This window comes from Symsagittifera roscoffensis, chromosome 6 (assembly GCF_963678635.1).
Source record: "Symsagittifera roscoffensis chromosome 6, txSymRosc1.1, whole genome shotgun sequence".
Lineage (NCBI taxonomy): Eukaryota > Metazoa > Xenacoelomorpha > Acoela > Convolutidae > Symsagittifera > Symsagittifera roscoffensis.
The window spans coordinates 54,866,456-54,882,056 of NC_087067.1; the positions used below are offsets into that span (position 1 = coordinate 54,866,456).

General features: G+C 32.6%; 1 protein-coding gene across 1 annotated transcript in view; it reads right to left on the reverse strand.

The window, feature by feature from the left end:
• Nucleotides 1-15,601, reverse strand: part of LOC134848827 (pneumococcal serine-rich repeat protein-like) — a 110,762-nt gene that overhangs the window by 33,354 nt on the left and 61,807 nt on the right. The window contains exon 4 of the mRNA XM_063866339.1: nucleotides 15,035-15,210. Coding sequence (XP_063722409.1) covers nucleotides 15,035-15,210 — 176 coding nt within the window. The remainder of the gene's footprint in view (nucleotides 1-15,034; nucleotides 15,211-15,601) is intronic.

Sequence of the window (15,601 nt, forward strand, 5' to 3'; positions counted from 1 at the left end):
GAAATTTAGAGTGCTTTTCTGGGACATTTTTGCTATTTTATTTGATGATTGTGATGGTATGTTTGGAATATCCGGTATTTTAGAATAAATACTTTCTTGAGACGTCGTTTTGTTTAGATGCCAACAATGTGTATTTCAGGAAGAGAGTATAATCAATTATAATAAAATAGTTTTGATCAATCAATTTTTATGATACCTCAGTGGGTTTTTCTAAAAATTGATCTGGGCATTTGCTAGGAGGCTGTAATTTCTTTAGAATTCTTTTTTGTTTTGTAAAATTTGGAATCAATAAAACAAATTGTGTTTTGAGACCTGAAACTGGTGAAAAACGTTAAGATGTTTGGGATTGAAAGTTTTGTCATTTTTCGCATTTTTTTGTTAAATGTCCATGTGGTTTTATTTCTGTTTAGAGATCTTTCCCATTGGGTTCCAGAGGCAAATTTTAAATATTGTATGTACTGAAAATGATCCTCAACGTGAGTGTAAAGTAATAGGTTGTAACAAAATGCATCTTTAATTGCTTGACAATATCCTTGTGAAGAGTTGGCTGTGAACATTATGGGTTTGAGCGGTTTTTGGTTGGAAACCATTTCAAAAGGTGATAATCCAAAAGTTGTTGTAGATTGAGAGCTATATGCTAGTGAAAAGAACAACTTTACGTCTGTTGACCGTTCAGGATATTTTTTTATCTTTTCCTTTAATTTTACATCCAAGGTAATCTTGTAATGAAAGGTAGACGCCTTCAACTAGTCAGTTTGTTTATGTAGCATGTGAGGATCTAGGTTTGTTTTTTATTTTATATAAATGACAGAGTGTGTTTATTTGATTATTATTGATTTCTGTTCCGTTGTCAGTAAAAAGGATTTCAGTAATTCTAATTTTACTATCCAATGTTCACACAATCCTCTGTGTGAGTACTAAGCATTGCAGCGTGGCACAGAGTTTTTTTTGTGATGTTAATGAGTAAATGCGTACACAATGACCATATAAGATTAGTTTCCAAAGGAGGATAGTGATATAGGGCCTTTTAAATCGATTGAGTTTCTGTGGCTTTATTCTAAACAATGTCCTTCAAAGTTTTGTTTCTCTACAATTTGTCTTTGATAAACAGTTTTATATTTGACAGCTGGGACAGTCATTGCAAAAGACTTTAATCTTTATTTAAGCTTTTAGAAAGTTGAATTTTTGCGTAAAATTAAGATACGTCGTTTTTTTATCCAATATGTAATCTTTTACTTAAGCAGTGTGATGTGTGGATTGCTATTAAAATTAGGTTATATTGGTAGACATGGAATTTTAGTATCTGTAAAATGAATTTCTAATCTGTCAATGTTTTCGTTTTTTTTGAGGTGATTTTAAACTTTTGAAACTATCTGAGTAAAGTTTTGTTTCCTCAAATGGCGATAGCGGCCTTTTCGGGCCTAATATTTTTTTATGCCAAGATTTCGTCTAGCATATTAAAGGTTCAAGTTTCCGATATTTTTGAGTTGGTCGGTTGGAAGTGCTGCGCCAATTCCAAATTTAGATGCGTAGCACATTGCTTAAAGGGATTGATTTGGTTCTGGGACAAAAATTGAGATTTGATCGCTTAGTTGTGTTCTCATTTCGTTGAAACGTTTTTGATCTTGTAGTGTCCAATCGAAATTGTTTCGTTGGCGTAGTTTTTTGTAAAAAGTTCTAAGATAAAGCTGCTTTTTATAAACATATTTGCTTAAGAATCTTAACATTCCGAGGAATTCTTGTTTCTCTTTCTTTTAATCATAAATGGTTGATTTTTTCAGTTTGCATTCATTTTTGGTTCTAGAGGTGTAATTGTTTGTCTTTCAATGATAAATCCTAAAAATTTTACACGGGTAAGAAAAAAATGTGATGTCTGGAGCTGCTTTTTTATTTTCACATAATCAAATCTTGATTGTATATATCTAACACTTTGAAAATGTCTTGTTTTGTTTCTGATTGTGATTTTCTATGGTTGTGATTCTTACTAAGGAAAGCGGTCTTCATCAAGATAGGAAAAACTGCAGGCGCGATCAAATTTTTTTTTATTCATAGAGGTCGAATTGTTTAAAGATTTTTGACAAGTGGATTGGGTAGAAAGAGGTTTTGTTGAAGGTAAGCTTGGAGTTTTGGTTATAAGGTTGCTAATTCTTGTTTTTATGAGATTTTTGGGATCTAATAGTAATCAATTTTGTCCGTTTTTGATGAATAGTTGAAAGCGGGTTGTAACTTTTGAATCAATTTTTTGTTTAATTTGTCAAATGTATAGGCCCTGCTTGTTTGATACATGAGGGTTTCTGAACAGTTCTAGTTCAAATTGAAGTTGTTTTGGGTAGTGATTTGTTTGGTTAATTTTGGATGATGATTTCTGAGAAATATAAATAATAAATGTATCAATTGCTATTAAAATAAGGTATTAGTAGTAGACAGGGAACTTTAGTATCTGTAAAATGAGTTTCTAATATGTCGATGTTTTGGTTTTTTGTGGTGTTGTTAACCTTTGAAAGTTTCTGAAGGAAGTTTTGTTTCCTCAAATGGTGATAACGGATTTTTCGGGTCTAGATTTGTCTTTATGCCCAGATTTCGTTTGGCATATTAGAGGGTCCAGGTTCCGATATCTTTTAAGTAGGTCGGTTAAAAGTGCTGCGACAATTTTAAATTTAGGTGCGTCGCACATTGCATAGAGCGGTTGATTTGGATCTGGGTTAATGTTACGGTAATTTTTGCTATCCATTGTTGCGGCGTGAGCGTAATAACGAAATCAATTGGTCTTGTAGATGTATTCCAACTTCACTTGCTCGTTGTTTATTGAGTACTGCGTCGGGTTTGAGCGCAAGACGTAATGGTGAACGTCTTATTCCGACATCAAGTTTTGATTTCGCAAAAACATTAAGGTATTTCACTTTTACATATGGTGGTTGTTCATACTCTCTTTGACTTAATTGAGAGTTTTTGAAAACAAACTTTGCTAGAAATGAGTGAAATTCAATTGTTTTTTTTTGAAATTCTAAATATATGATTGAATTAAGGGGTTTTTGCAAAAAAAATCAGGGTTTGGTTTTGATTCATTCGAGATATTGTTAATTGATAATTCTTCGTTCAATATTGTAGACTAACAAGTATCTAAAAGTTTATTCAGTCTCTTCTCATGTAGAGGTAAAAAGATTGATTTGCTTTTTTTTTCTTTTTGCGGGCTACTTGAATTTTCTTGTTGTTTTTGTCTGCAATTAGCAATACATTGACCGTATCTTTGCAACAATTACCCCATTTTTTAAACAAGGTTTTCCTTTAAAATTTCGGTTCTTTTCTTTTAAATTCAGGATTTGAGTGAGGTTTTCTGCTAGGTCACCATCGGAGTGATTAATTATAAATATGTGTGACGTAAATCTTTGAAAATGTTTTACCTAATGTGATGTTAAATGTTCTGCTTCTTTCAGTTTAATTCTGATTTCAGCTTGATTTTTTTTGTCTACGAATTTGCAAAATTTTATATCTGCTTTGCAAATTTATGATAGAGGTGCAACGTTTTTCACTATTTTCCTTGACTCTGCTTTTAAAAGCATAAAAAGAATTTCTGTCTTTATCATGTTCGCAAAGTCGTGTTTGTTTAACGAATATGCTTTTCGTACCGAAATTTCTATTTCTTGAAGCTATTTATTTGAAAGTTTCATTCGGAACTCTGCAAAAATCATTGCATTGAACTCTTTGATTTTTTTTTCAGAGTCGAACATGTTTGAAATTTCGTGTGTAAAATGTCCAGTCGGACTTGGTTTTTAGTCTTACCCATAGAAACTAAGTCCGGCTGAAAACCATATTTAGGCTGCACTATCGAGTGTGGTTTGTATCAGTGCTGTACGTCTATGAATCCGATTTTGGTGGAGTGGTGTATTTACAAGTTCCTGCCCTATATTTAGTATTATGTTAATTTTGACAGCGTTTAAATAATTTTCTACTGAATTTTCAGGATCTCGTCGCGTGAAAACTATGAGTGATTTGTTTGATGTTTTAAATGATCCACCCATGAGGTGTGGATTCATTGTCATTTGAAGTGACTCTGCTGTGATTAGTTTTGGTGTGACTTTCTTTTTGGTAATTTTATGTTGCTGTAATTGATAGGGTAGTGGAATTTTTTTTCTCATTGAATGGGTTCGATAGCCTTGAACGCTCATTTGGTATTGCGATTGTATGTTATGATCTGGTTGTTCAATGTTTTTTCTTGCAGGATATTTTGTTGTGTTTGTTGGGGTCTTGATGAATTCATGTCGGGTTAAAAAATATGTGATTGAAAAACAGCATCTGGTTGATCCATGTCATTACATTGATATTCCCTTGAAATAAAAATAATTGACCTTGCGCTTTTTCTCTCTATTTCAAATCCATTTTGTGTGGGTGCCGGAATCGAATTTTGAAACTGGCGTATACACATTGAGGGAATTTTACACAGATGAGAAAAAAAATATAATTTATCCGGGGCTTCTTTCAAGTTTTCTTCAAGTAGTATTTGATGATACTTATCTAGGACAATAAACATTTCGTTTTTGTCTATGATTGCATGAAAACATCGTCTAATTATGTTATGACAATTTTACTGTGTGGTCGAAAAGTCTTTCTCATAAATTCTGAGAATGCTGCTGTGGAGAGTCCATAGGAAAATCTATTAATTTCGTGCTTTCCAATAACGAATTGCGTTAAACGCCGTGATTGTTCATCTCGTGGCATTTGGCTGTATGCACTGTTCATGTCAGCTGTTGTAAGTATTTTCCGTTTGTTTTTGTGAAAATTATTTGAATTGGTTGTAAGGGCCAATTACATTTAGATTCATCAATGAGGGAATTGAGGTATCTTGCGTCTATTCTGCTTTAGCCAAAATAATAACGGGGTTTATGAATGTGTTTCTTTTTGGTTGTTCTTCTTTTCTTACTGAGGAAATAATTTAACTTTGTTCTAGTGTGTCTAGTAATCTATTGACTTTATCTTGTGAGTGAATTGGAACTTTACTTCCTCTTTTTTTTCAGAAAACTGCGTAAAGTTTCAGAGATAGGTGTAGTGGTAAATTTACTTTTCCAACATCAAGTTTAGATGTGGCGTAAACCATCAAGTATTTTAGTAGTAGTTCGGCTAGTTGTTCAAATCCTTTTTGTGTAATTTGAGAGTGTTGAAAACTGAACATTGTGATGAAATTTTGTTGTTCATTGGTATATTTTGATTTCTGAAATGTTGGTTTAAAATAGGGTGTTTTTATAAAATAGTCATTCGTTTTTTATCACTTATTAAACTATTATTGGATACTTCTTCATTAAGAATTGTTGATTGACATATATCTAATAATTTCAAAAAATAGTTCACTCTATATGCTATTTCTATTGTGGGAGAATTTGTTGCATTTGTTTCGCAATAACCTAAAAGTCCTAGAGGTAATGTTATTTTGTATGAAAAATTAACGTATACATGTAATGAAATTTTATCTGAGTTTGTATTTTTCGTGTATTTGGTGAATGAGATTGTTAATCGGAAAAATTTATGAGTTGGCTTAAATTCAAGGTCTGACATTTATAGTCGTTGTTTGTTCTGTTCCTTGTTGTTTTGATGGACTGACATAATGAAAAGTTATATACATATCCTACTAACGGTTTCAGGTGTTTTCGTTCTTGGTTATATAAAGAGTAGAATTTGGCGAAAAATGATAGTTGTTTATTTAGTCTTAGAAAAAAAGCGAGTGATGCGTTTTTCATTCTTGTATATTTGTCTTTTAGATGTACTTTGCTGTTTAAAATATTAATAGTGGGGATATATTTAGTAATATATGGTATTCCAACGATATTTTGTTTTATATCTGTTTTATGGAATGTTTGTTTGAAAGGTTTAGTTAAAAGTTTATTCTGCTCCATTGTTTGAGTGGGAACAAGGAATTCTTGAATTTTTCCAAAAGTAGTTAAACTTGATTTTTGTGATGTAGCTAATTTGCTTGAGGTTTTAAAGGGTATTAATTTTGGATGTAAAGTTTGTATTTCAATCCATGTGGGAATGATTATTACATTTGATTCTGCTCCTAAGTCTATTAAAAAATCAATTTCGAGGTCTGGTGATCGAAAATCTTTTCTTTTGGACTTACTAAAAGGAGTAGTATTGTCCATATATTTTCTTTGGTTATTTGTATTTAATTTGGTGTATTCTCATTTATATTGTTTGTGTTTGAACTTCCTTTAAGTTCTTGTTCAGTCTAGTCTGTTTTTTTTTGAAAATTATCAGAGTTTTGGAAAAGGTTTTTATTGTTTTGGTAGTATTCGATTATTTGGTGTTTCGTGTTCGTTTTCAATCTGAAGCATGTTTATTGAAAACGTATTTTCTGTTTCGTTCTCATCGTCTGTGGATTCGCGATTTTTATTGATTTAGTTGTAACTCGGCGTTTTCTGTGTTATCAATACCGGGAGGGTCTGATTGAGTTTCTTCAGTTGATTGTACTTGGTTAAATTGTCTTTGATGTTTAGGTGTACTACTTCTATAGTTTTGTTGTGAATTTTATTTCGTGTATTATTTCTGTGCGATGACTGAGAAAATTTTCTTTGTCGATTTTGATAATTCAAGTTTCTATTCTGAGAATTGTTAGGTGACCTATTGTGATATTTATTTTAGTTTGATCTATTGTTTGAATAGTTTCCTGATCTGTTATTTTGATAGTGTCTGTTCCTATTATTTGAATAGTTTCTGTTTCTATTGTACGAAGAATTGCTAGAACGGTCATCTGAGTGATATCTATTTCGGTCGTTTGAGTTTGAACAATTTGTGTTACAGTTTAAGAAGAAATTTTTGTTTGAATTTGATCTTGAATAGTTGTTTCGATATTGATTGTTTATTTCAATTATATTTAGTTATATTTGTAGGGTGATTGTTGTCTAGAGGTATTTTAGTTATCAGGAAGTGGTTTTCTTGAACTATTGATACTGTGAATGTTTTTGTTTGGTCAATTTTGCAATTTTTTCATGTTTTGGTGAATTGATTTATTTGGTTCTCTATGTTTTTGTGGTTTATTCTGATTATCTTGTTATTTTTGTCTACAATCAGCAAGGCTATGTCCATATCTACGGCAAGAGTTACACCATTTTTTGAAAGATGGTTTGCCTTTAAAGTTTGGGTTTTTCTCGTAGATAATTAACATTTGAGTAATTTTTTCAGCTAATTCAGTATCAGCGTCATGATTATGATTTATTTGTGTAGGAGTAGTTTGGATGTTGTTTACATATTGTAACTCTGAATTTTCTGTTTCTTCCAGTTTTATAGTGATTTTTGCTAGTTCTAGTTTATCTACTTACTTTCTGAAGTCTATATTGGGTTCTCGAATTGATGATGGTTGTGATGCTCTCTTCTTTATCGCTTTTTTCCGTATTGGTTGTGTAAGGGTCATCGTTTAAATTTCTGTCATTTTTGTGTTGTTAAAATCATGCGTTTTAAGGGAAAATGATTTTCTTCCTAACGTTTAAATTCTTACTGCAAGTTGTTCAAATGTTTCGTTTGGTATTCTACGAATTTTTTTGCATAAGACTCTTTGGTTTGTTTGTTTCTTTCAAAGTCGAACTTTTTTGAAAATTCTTGTTTGAATCTTTTCCAATCTGATTTATTATGTATAGCTCAAACTGAAAATCATTATCAAGTGTGGTTTGGATTAGAGCTGTGGGTCCATGTATCCAATTTTGATGAAGTGGTTTACTTTCTGGTTCAGGTCCTAATTCAAAGTCAAATTGGCTGTGACTGCATTCAAAAATTTTCTACTGAGTATTCAATATCTGTTCCTATAAATACCATTAATGGCTTATTTGAAGACATAGAGGATCCACCCATAAGATATGGACTCATACTCATTTGTAGTGAATCTGCGACATTTAGTATTTGAGAAAAGTTTGTAAGTTGGGTAATCGTTAATTCGTGTTGTTGTAGATAAACTGGTATTGGGATTTCATTTTGCGTTTGAGTTGGTTGGTAATTTTGTGTACCTACTGGGTTTTGTGATTGAAAGTTATTATTGTATGACGATGGGTGATGTCTTGATTGTCGTGTTTGTTCGTTTAGTGTATATGTTTTGAAAAGATCTGTTTGATAGAAAGGATCTGGTTGATCAATGTTCCAATTAACGTTTGCTGACTTGTATTGAATCGTTGTTGATTTTGATGATAGTGTTCTTCATCTTCCGAGTAATGTGGTTGATTCCTAATATGGTGTTTGTTTGTCATGTTTTATTTTGTTGAAAAAATGGATAATTTCTGCTATGGTCTAGTGTATCTCGTAGTTGATCATAAAAAAACACTGATTGAGAAATTTGTTGTGGTACATTTTGATTTTCTGATTCTGATTGATTTTGACTAGTATTGGGGGGTTTTGTTGTTGTGGATTTTTGGAAAAAATTATAGTTATGACCTGAGAAATTATTTCTATTTGACGTCTTCGGCTTATTTGTTTGTCTTGATGTTGTTACTGGTTTAATTGTTTGATAGTCTATTTGTGAATATTTAAGAAAAGTTTTACTCTGGATTTTAAAATTGTTTGTAGAAATGCTGAGTTTTTATTTCTTGGGGTAAGATTTTTTTTTCCATTTATTTTCTTGATTAAACAGTGTAGAATTTAAAGTATTGTTTCCTGTTCTGTCAGTGAACAATGAATTGTAGTTTATAGATGTTGCATCAATAGTAAGTGGAGTTATCCTAGCATAATCTTTATTGAAGGAAACTGAGGTAATTGATTGACTTGATATATCAATAGATATTTTAAAAAATTATGGATGAGACCATCCAGGGTCCCAAACATTATTTGTTTCATCTGCCAGTACAGTTTCGTCGTCTGAGTTTTGTGGTCGAATACTTTTTCTTACTAGTGATATAAGATTAATGTTATGGAAAATATATTTTGCAGATCGTGTTCAACAATTTGTGATATATCATTATTAGTGAGGCTCTCACGGATTGTAAATAAAAATTTTGATAAATTACCTTTTTCTTGTCTTACAGCTGTATGTCGGGATGTTTGAGATGGTGAGTCACCTTGTGTTTCTACTAATTCTAGTATGGATCTATGTCGTCTGTTTGTATTGGGTGATTTATGTCATTTGGTTTTGGTGATGCAATTTTGATTGTAAATATACCATAATATGACTTTGAGATAGTGGTCAAGGATTTGTCGTTCTATTTCAACTTCAGAAATTTCTTGTTTACATGGGCTATTTCCTTTTTCGATAGATTTACAATTAAATTGTAACAAAATTATACTTGTCCTCGGGAGACATCATTTTTTGGTTTTATGAAAAATGGAGTATCGAGTTATCATCGAAATTTTCCTTGTACTCGATCATTTTTTATTTTGTAGAATTGTTAGTGTGTAACATTCAATATGTCTGGCTGGTTGATTCCAATTATATAGACGTATTGGTTTGCTAATATATAATTTTATTATTTTGCATTTTCTTTTTGTTGATGATGGTGTTGTGGCTTCTGAGTTAGAAAATCTATTTGGTTGTCTATCGGGTTATTTTGATTTACTGAGTCTTTTAAATCTTGAAGTTCCTGTATTGTGTTTGTTGCTGATTCAGAGACTGCGTTTTTTCGTTTTGAAAATTGTCTTTTAACAATTTATTTATGTTTTGTTATGATTGTCTTTTTTCTTGTTTTTCTTTTTGATCTAATATCTCCGATTGTTTGTCTATGTTGTCGTATCTTTCATTTTTAATTGAACAATTCTGTAATACGACTGTTTGTTTGCTACCTAGATTATCTCTTGACATAAGGTTTAGGATGATGGGTGCAATATTTGAGGGTAAGAGTTTTTAATTTTCCTAAACGGTTAGTCCTTACGATTTTTGTGTGGTTATCTTATTTTGGGGCATATATTGTTATGGTTGACCGGTTGGAGAGAGGGTAAATCAATTCGTGAGGATGATTTTTTTCTCTTGTGAAAAAAACTTGATCTTTGAATTTCCTTCCTAATCTTATCTAGGGGTTGTGATTTTGTGATCGAGGGTTGGAGAATAGTAAGTCAATCTACAAGGTTCAGGTATTTTTACAACACGAGTAGATCCTTAGATACTATTTTCTGATTTAAAAAATTGTTAAGGGTTTAGTCCTGGGTCAGGGTCATCTAAAAAGAAGGGCTCAACTGAAGGATGAGTAACCGAAGTTCTTCACTGTTTAGCCTAATTAATATGGTTAGTTTTTTCAAAATTTCTATTAGTCCTGGGACGTTTATAAGGGTTGGGTAGTGAATCGACGTTTGAGGTCGTTTGGAAGGGAGAACAAAGTTGTTCTGTTTGATCAAAGAAAAGCCTTGATGATCAATAATAAAATAATTAAATTTTAGGTTTAATTTAAATGAAAGATCCAAAGAAAGCCTTGATGATCTTTTTACCAAAGAAAAATAGAGTATTAAAAAACGGATAAGCCTTGATAATTTTAATTCAACAATGCATTTGAGATGAAGCAAGTTTAGAGGTTAATATTTTGATGAGACTAATTTTTTGAATTATTGCTATTATGTTTTAGGTGACGAAGCTGGGATTAGAAAAATCAGATAATTTTTGAAACAAACAAATATTTTTGTACAACTAATTTTTGTTTTTTGTATTAAAAAATTTTTTATTTAAAACTTTTGTTTTACTGCAGATTTTACAGGGAACGACTTGAGTTCTTTTGGTCAGTCGTTATTTTATAGATAGTATAATTGGCACCAATAAAGTTGTTGAAGGATTACTTCAATTTTCATGTCAGAGAATGAAAGTTTAAATATACTGCATAAAGTATTTTAAATACAAAGGTTTGTTCCGGTTTCCATCGTAGTATCATGTAGCAGAGTGGTCCGACTCCTGATTGTCTTTCGCGCCACGATCTTGGTCTTCTTTCAATACCTGGTATTTCTGGTATTGTTTGACATTTTAGAGTAAATTTATTGAGACGTAGAGACATTTCTTTTAAATTATCTATTCCGTCTATCATTTTTGCAATTTTACAATTGTCTAGTTCTAAAATTAATTTTTGCTAAATCTAAGTTATTTAAGGTCTTGTTTGAGACTTTTGATTGCACCAGATGAGTTAAGTGCTACTGACTGTACTCATAAAAGATTTCAGATATGGTGCACCGTCTGCTCGTCAGGTTTTCTTATTTTCGGCCGGATAGATCTATGCAACCACTTAGTCTTAAACCGATCTTAACCTTACTCTTTTATCTCCTAGTCTCAATAGATCTAGTGTATACCGGTTTATGAGAATTAGTTGTCAGAAGCAGAACAACTGTATTCTAAGTTTTTTTCAATTTGTTCTGGTGCGGAAACTAAAAGTAGTTTCAGCACTTACAAATAAGTGTAAATGTTGGTTAGATGGAATATGGTTGGTTAGTTATAAAAAATTTATGGTGATATTCCATCATAAAATAATTGGTCTATAAATGCTAGTTTAGAACTGGTTCCAGGTAGCTCATAAATTGACAATTTATGGCTTAAACTTTATAATCATAGCGCTGTCAAAAGACGATTCGGAAAACACTTTTTATGTTTGACCCGCAACTGAAGAAAAATGTATATTCTTGACAATCTCAATATAAATAAAAACGCACAATGACAACAACGGAAAAATCAAAAAACTCAACAGTAATGTGATATTCCTCAATTCGTATAACTTCATGCTAGCGCCGCAGGCAAAACTTGTCGATAATTTGCCCAACAAAACGTTTTCTGCTGGAGAATCATTTTGAAAAACTAGGCCACTCCCCTGAAAAAATCAGTATGATGAAACAGAAAGGGCATTATCCCTACTCATACTTTTCCTTCAAAAAGTTCAGAGAAACTCGACTTCCCCCGCGAGCAAATTGGAAAAAGAAGTCTAACAGGAGGGAATGTGAATGTTACAAGAAGCCAGTAAACTCATACCCTGAAAGTTTTCACGGAATTGAAGTGTGGTTTTCTTGGTGATCACCACGACTTGTACTTGACTACAGATGTGCTTTTACTTGCTTTCGTTTTCGAAGCTTTTTGTGAAGTTTGCTATGAAACGTACGAGCTGGATTGCACCTGTTGATTTACGGCAACTAACCCTTCCGGGGAAGCCTTTAAAATAGTTTGTAAGCCCGACCTGAAATTCTAAATGTATCATAACTATCTGGACCTTTTGCAGCGAATGACACTAGAAGGCAAGTCGTCGGTTTACGCGCGCCGATTTTACAAAGCAAACAAAAACCACCTCGACAATTTTTCGACCAAACAATTTGTACGGGGGGATAATGAAACACTGCCTTTTGTCATTAAGCCGTTAGATAGTTGAAGTGCGTTTGACTATAACAGAAGAGCTTCATGACCTTCTCGCTGACTACCCTCTTGCCCCCTCTCGTGAAATAGTGGAGGACGGTGCAATGGAATACGAGCAAGTCGACTTAGTGCGAAAATTGGGCATCACCACACTGCCAAAAGTGCCAAAGCTTCTGTAGACCTTGCGACCTAAAGAAGGTTATGCTTTGAATTACCTTACCCTAAACTTGTACCACGAGCTGAAAATGAAGATAACTCACCTCGGAAAAGTTCTTCAGTTCCGCCAAAGTCACTGAATGGCACCCTTTGTCGACCTCAACGCCGATTTTGCTTTACATGAGGAACCCCCTCAAGAAGGACGACTCCCTCCCATCCCTTAAGATCCGGGACACGATAAAATACTACTAACGATATAAATACATAAATCTTAAAAATCCTTCTTAAACGATGTGAGGCGTCCATATTTGGTCTATTTGATGCTTTCCTTTTTCTGAATAAAAAATCACCTCATTTTTAACATAATTTTTTTATATAATTTTTTTTTAAAAACCAAACACCACTCCATAGAGCTTACAAAAGAGTGAAAGGACTCCGGGCTTCGCTCTGATACGAACAGTCTTGTCTGATATTGAGCTTAGGCTATCATTAGCTTACAGCTGTTTTAAAGTTTGGCAACGTTTTCATTAATAAGTCAAAATTTATCAGGAGAAAAAGGTCTCTGAGCAGAAATAGTCAAACACATCGAAGTTAAGGCAAAACAAGCTATTATGACGGATTTTTATGTTGACTTTTGACTATTGTAATTGACAAAAATTAACAAAATTAGTTGTTTGAACGATTTAAAATTGATTAAGTTCGTGACTTTTCCAAGAGAGTATAACATCTTATAATCGATTATAACTGATTATGGTTCACACAAATAAGTCTTTATATCAATTATATTCGACTAAAATCGATCACAATGTTTCACTGTGTCACACCAAAAGTATATTTTAATTAGATCTTGTGAGTTTGGGGTATTATTTTTCTGTCAGTAACAAAATCTCTAAAAGTGAGATGCCTTGTCACTTTTTGGTTCCTCTGAACACAACGTTCTTCCACGAAACAAAAATTCTATAGATATTCATTCATTTTAGTTTAAAGGTGCCCTCAGTAGCTTAAGAATGAATATTCCAAATAAGTTATGAAACTAAAGCAATATGCTGATATTTTATTGGTTAAAAAAACTTAAAATGTACATCATGAAACAACTCTAATGAAGATATAACAAAAAAATATAAAATGTTACAAACTTGAATTGATTTGAAAACTGATATAAAATTTTTTCATTTTTCCCATAAACCTTTGTCTACGAAAAGCATAAAATATAAGCAACTCAGATGCAAGGTCGAAGACAGAATGGGCAAACAAAAAGGATCATTATCGATTATAATTGATAACAATGGATTTTTATGCGAAACATATGAATTAGAAATTGAGATAAAAAATAATCACTTTTTATCAATATCAATTGATTGTAATTGTATCGGAATATAAATGCATAAAAATCGATTAAAATTGATACAAATTTGATGAAAAACAAACATATTATAATCGATTATTAATTGATTAAAATCGTTTTTTTTCCCTCAATTTTAGTAAGAATATGGTACTATAAAACAAAACAATTGATTATTAACGTGTAAAACTGAATTTGGGATTCCACATATTACGAGGCACAACTGTGCACTGGATAGGCGCGCAATTGGGTGTTTGTAGGTCTCTGGAATCCAGAGACAAGTCGTTTAACATACTAAAACCTCTAAAACCTAGTCGGAACAATCAAAGAGAGTGAAAGAAGAAACAAAGAATAAGGAGAGCGTGCTTGTTGCGTCTTTGCAATTCACAAAATACACAGTTTGGCCTCGTGATTCACTTTCTTCGAATGGTGGAACAATGACGCGCAATTGAGACATTTAATTATTAAGCAGCAGTCAACTCAGTTCACAATTGAGGATGTTAAATTTCCGGCCAGTTCCCAAATTCGGCGTTTTGGTGCTATCCAACTAGCTGTCTTTGACCTATACGGCGGTTAAACTCGAAGAGAATGACGGAATTTTGTTGCTAGTGTTGGTTTTTTCAACGGACCAAATTCGACTTTTGAATTTAAAATTTTTGACAATGATTTCTGTACCATCTGAAAATAATTTTTGTCCAGAGCTCGAATTTTAAAAAACGTTTTAATGGTGATTGTTTTTGTTTAGTCATGGGGGTTCGAAAATTGAAATTCCGGCCGTTTTGGGATAATTAAAGCGCGATATATTTTGTGCTTTCAAAGCGTAAGCGGCAAATTAAATCGTTCCAAATTGAATAGAAGCAAAAAACTTGCTCCAAGTAATGTATTACCAGGCTAGAAGAACATCGCTGTGTAGTTTACATACAGTGGGTGGGGTATAAAATGAAGAAAAAATTGGAAAAAAAATCTGATGTTTTGCATTTTTTTCTGAGAATTCTATAAATTTAAAAATATATACTTTTTTCATCGACTTCAAACGGCAGTCGGAATATTCACTTTTTTGCCCTGGAATGCACAATCTAGTTAATAATTGGAAAACTGGAAAACAACTTCAAAGTGTGTTTTATTGCAGTCTGCTATGGATTGATTTTGTATTCTAAGTTCCAAAAAAATTTCTTATGCTCATCGCTTTGAACTGTAAACAAGCCCTCCTTCAAACCCCTCCTCACTCCTCCCCCCTCACCCCCCCCCCCCCTGGTCTTACTCACTGGTCACAGGATGAGATGGGATATCCGTTTGCACACAGCTGGAGAAATGTGGTGTTTTTGAACACCACGTGACCATCCTCGAGCTTCTTGTCGTACAAGCACCTCACCACGAACTTGTTGAAACCGAGACAGTCGTGCACTGAGCAGCCGAACTCGCTCACGTTTCTGGACATGAGCTATAAAAACATCACTAACAGCACCGTTAAATGCACAATCGTCAAACTAAAATATGCCTCCTATATACCAGCAAACACAGTTGCTGCACAAATAACTGTGGGTAGTCGTTTTATTTGTATTAAAAAAACTACATTTAGTGTTTATATGGATTTTTTGATAAAATCATAGCCAGAGGATAGTTGGAATAGAATGGATAACCGCAAGAATGCAGAAAAAAACAGATTTGGTTTATTTTTTTATCTTTTGACTTTCAAAAAAATGAATGAACTTAAAGCTCTTTGATTTTCAAGAATAATTTTTGATTGACATTTTTTGATAAAACTAACGCAATAGAGAAAACTGGGTAAATTTTTCATTCAGCTGGGAAGTCTGAAATTTTAAATCCACTTT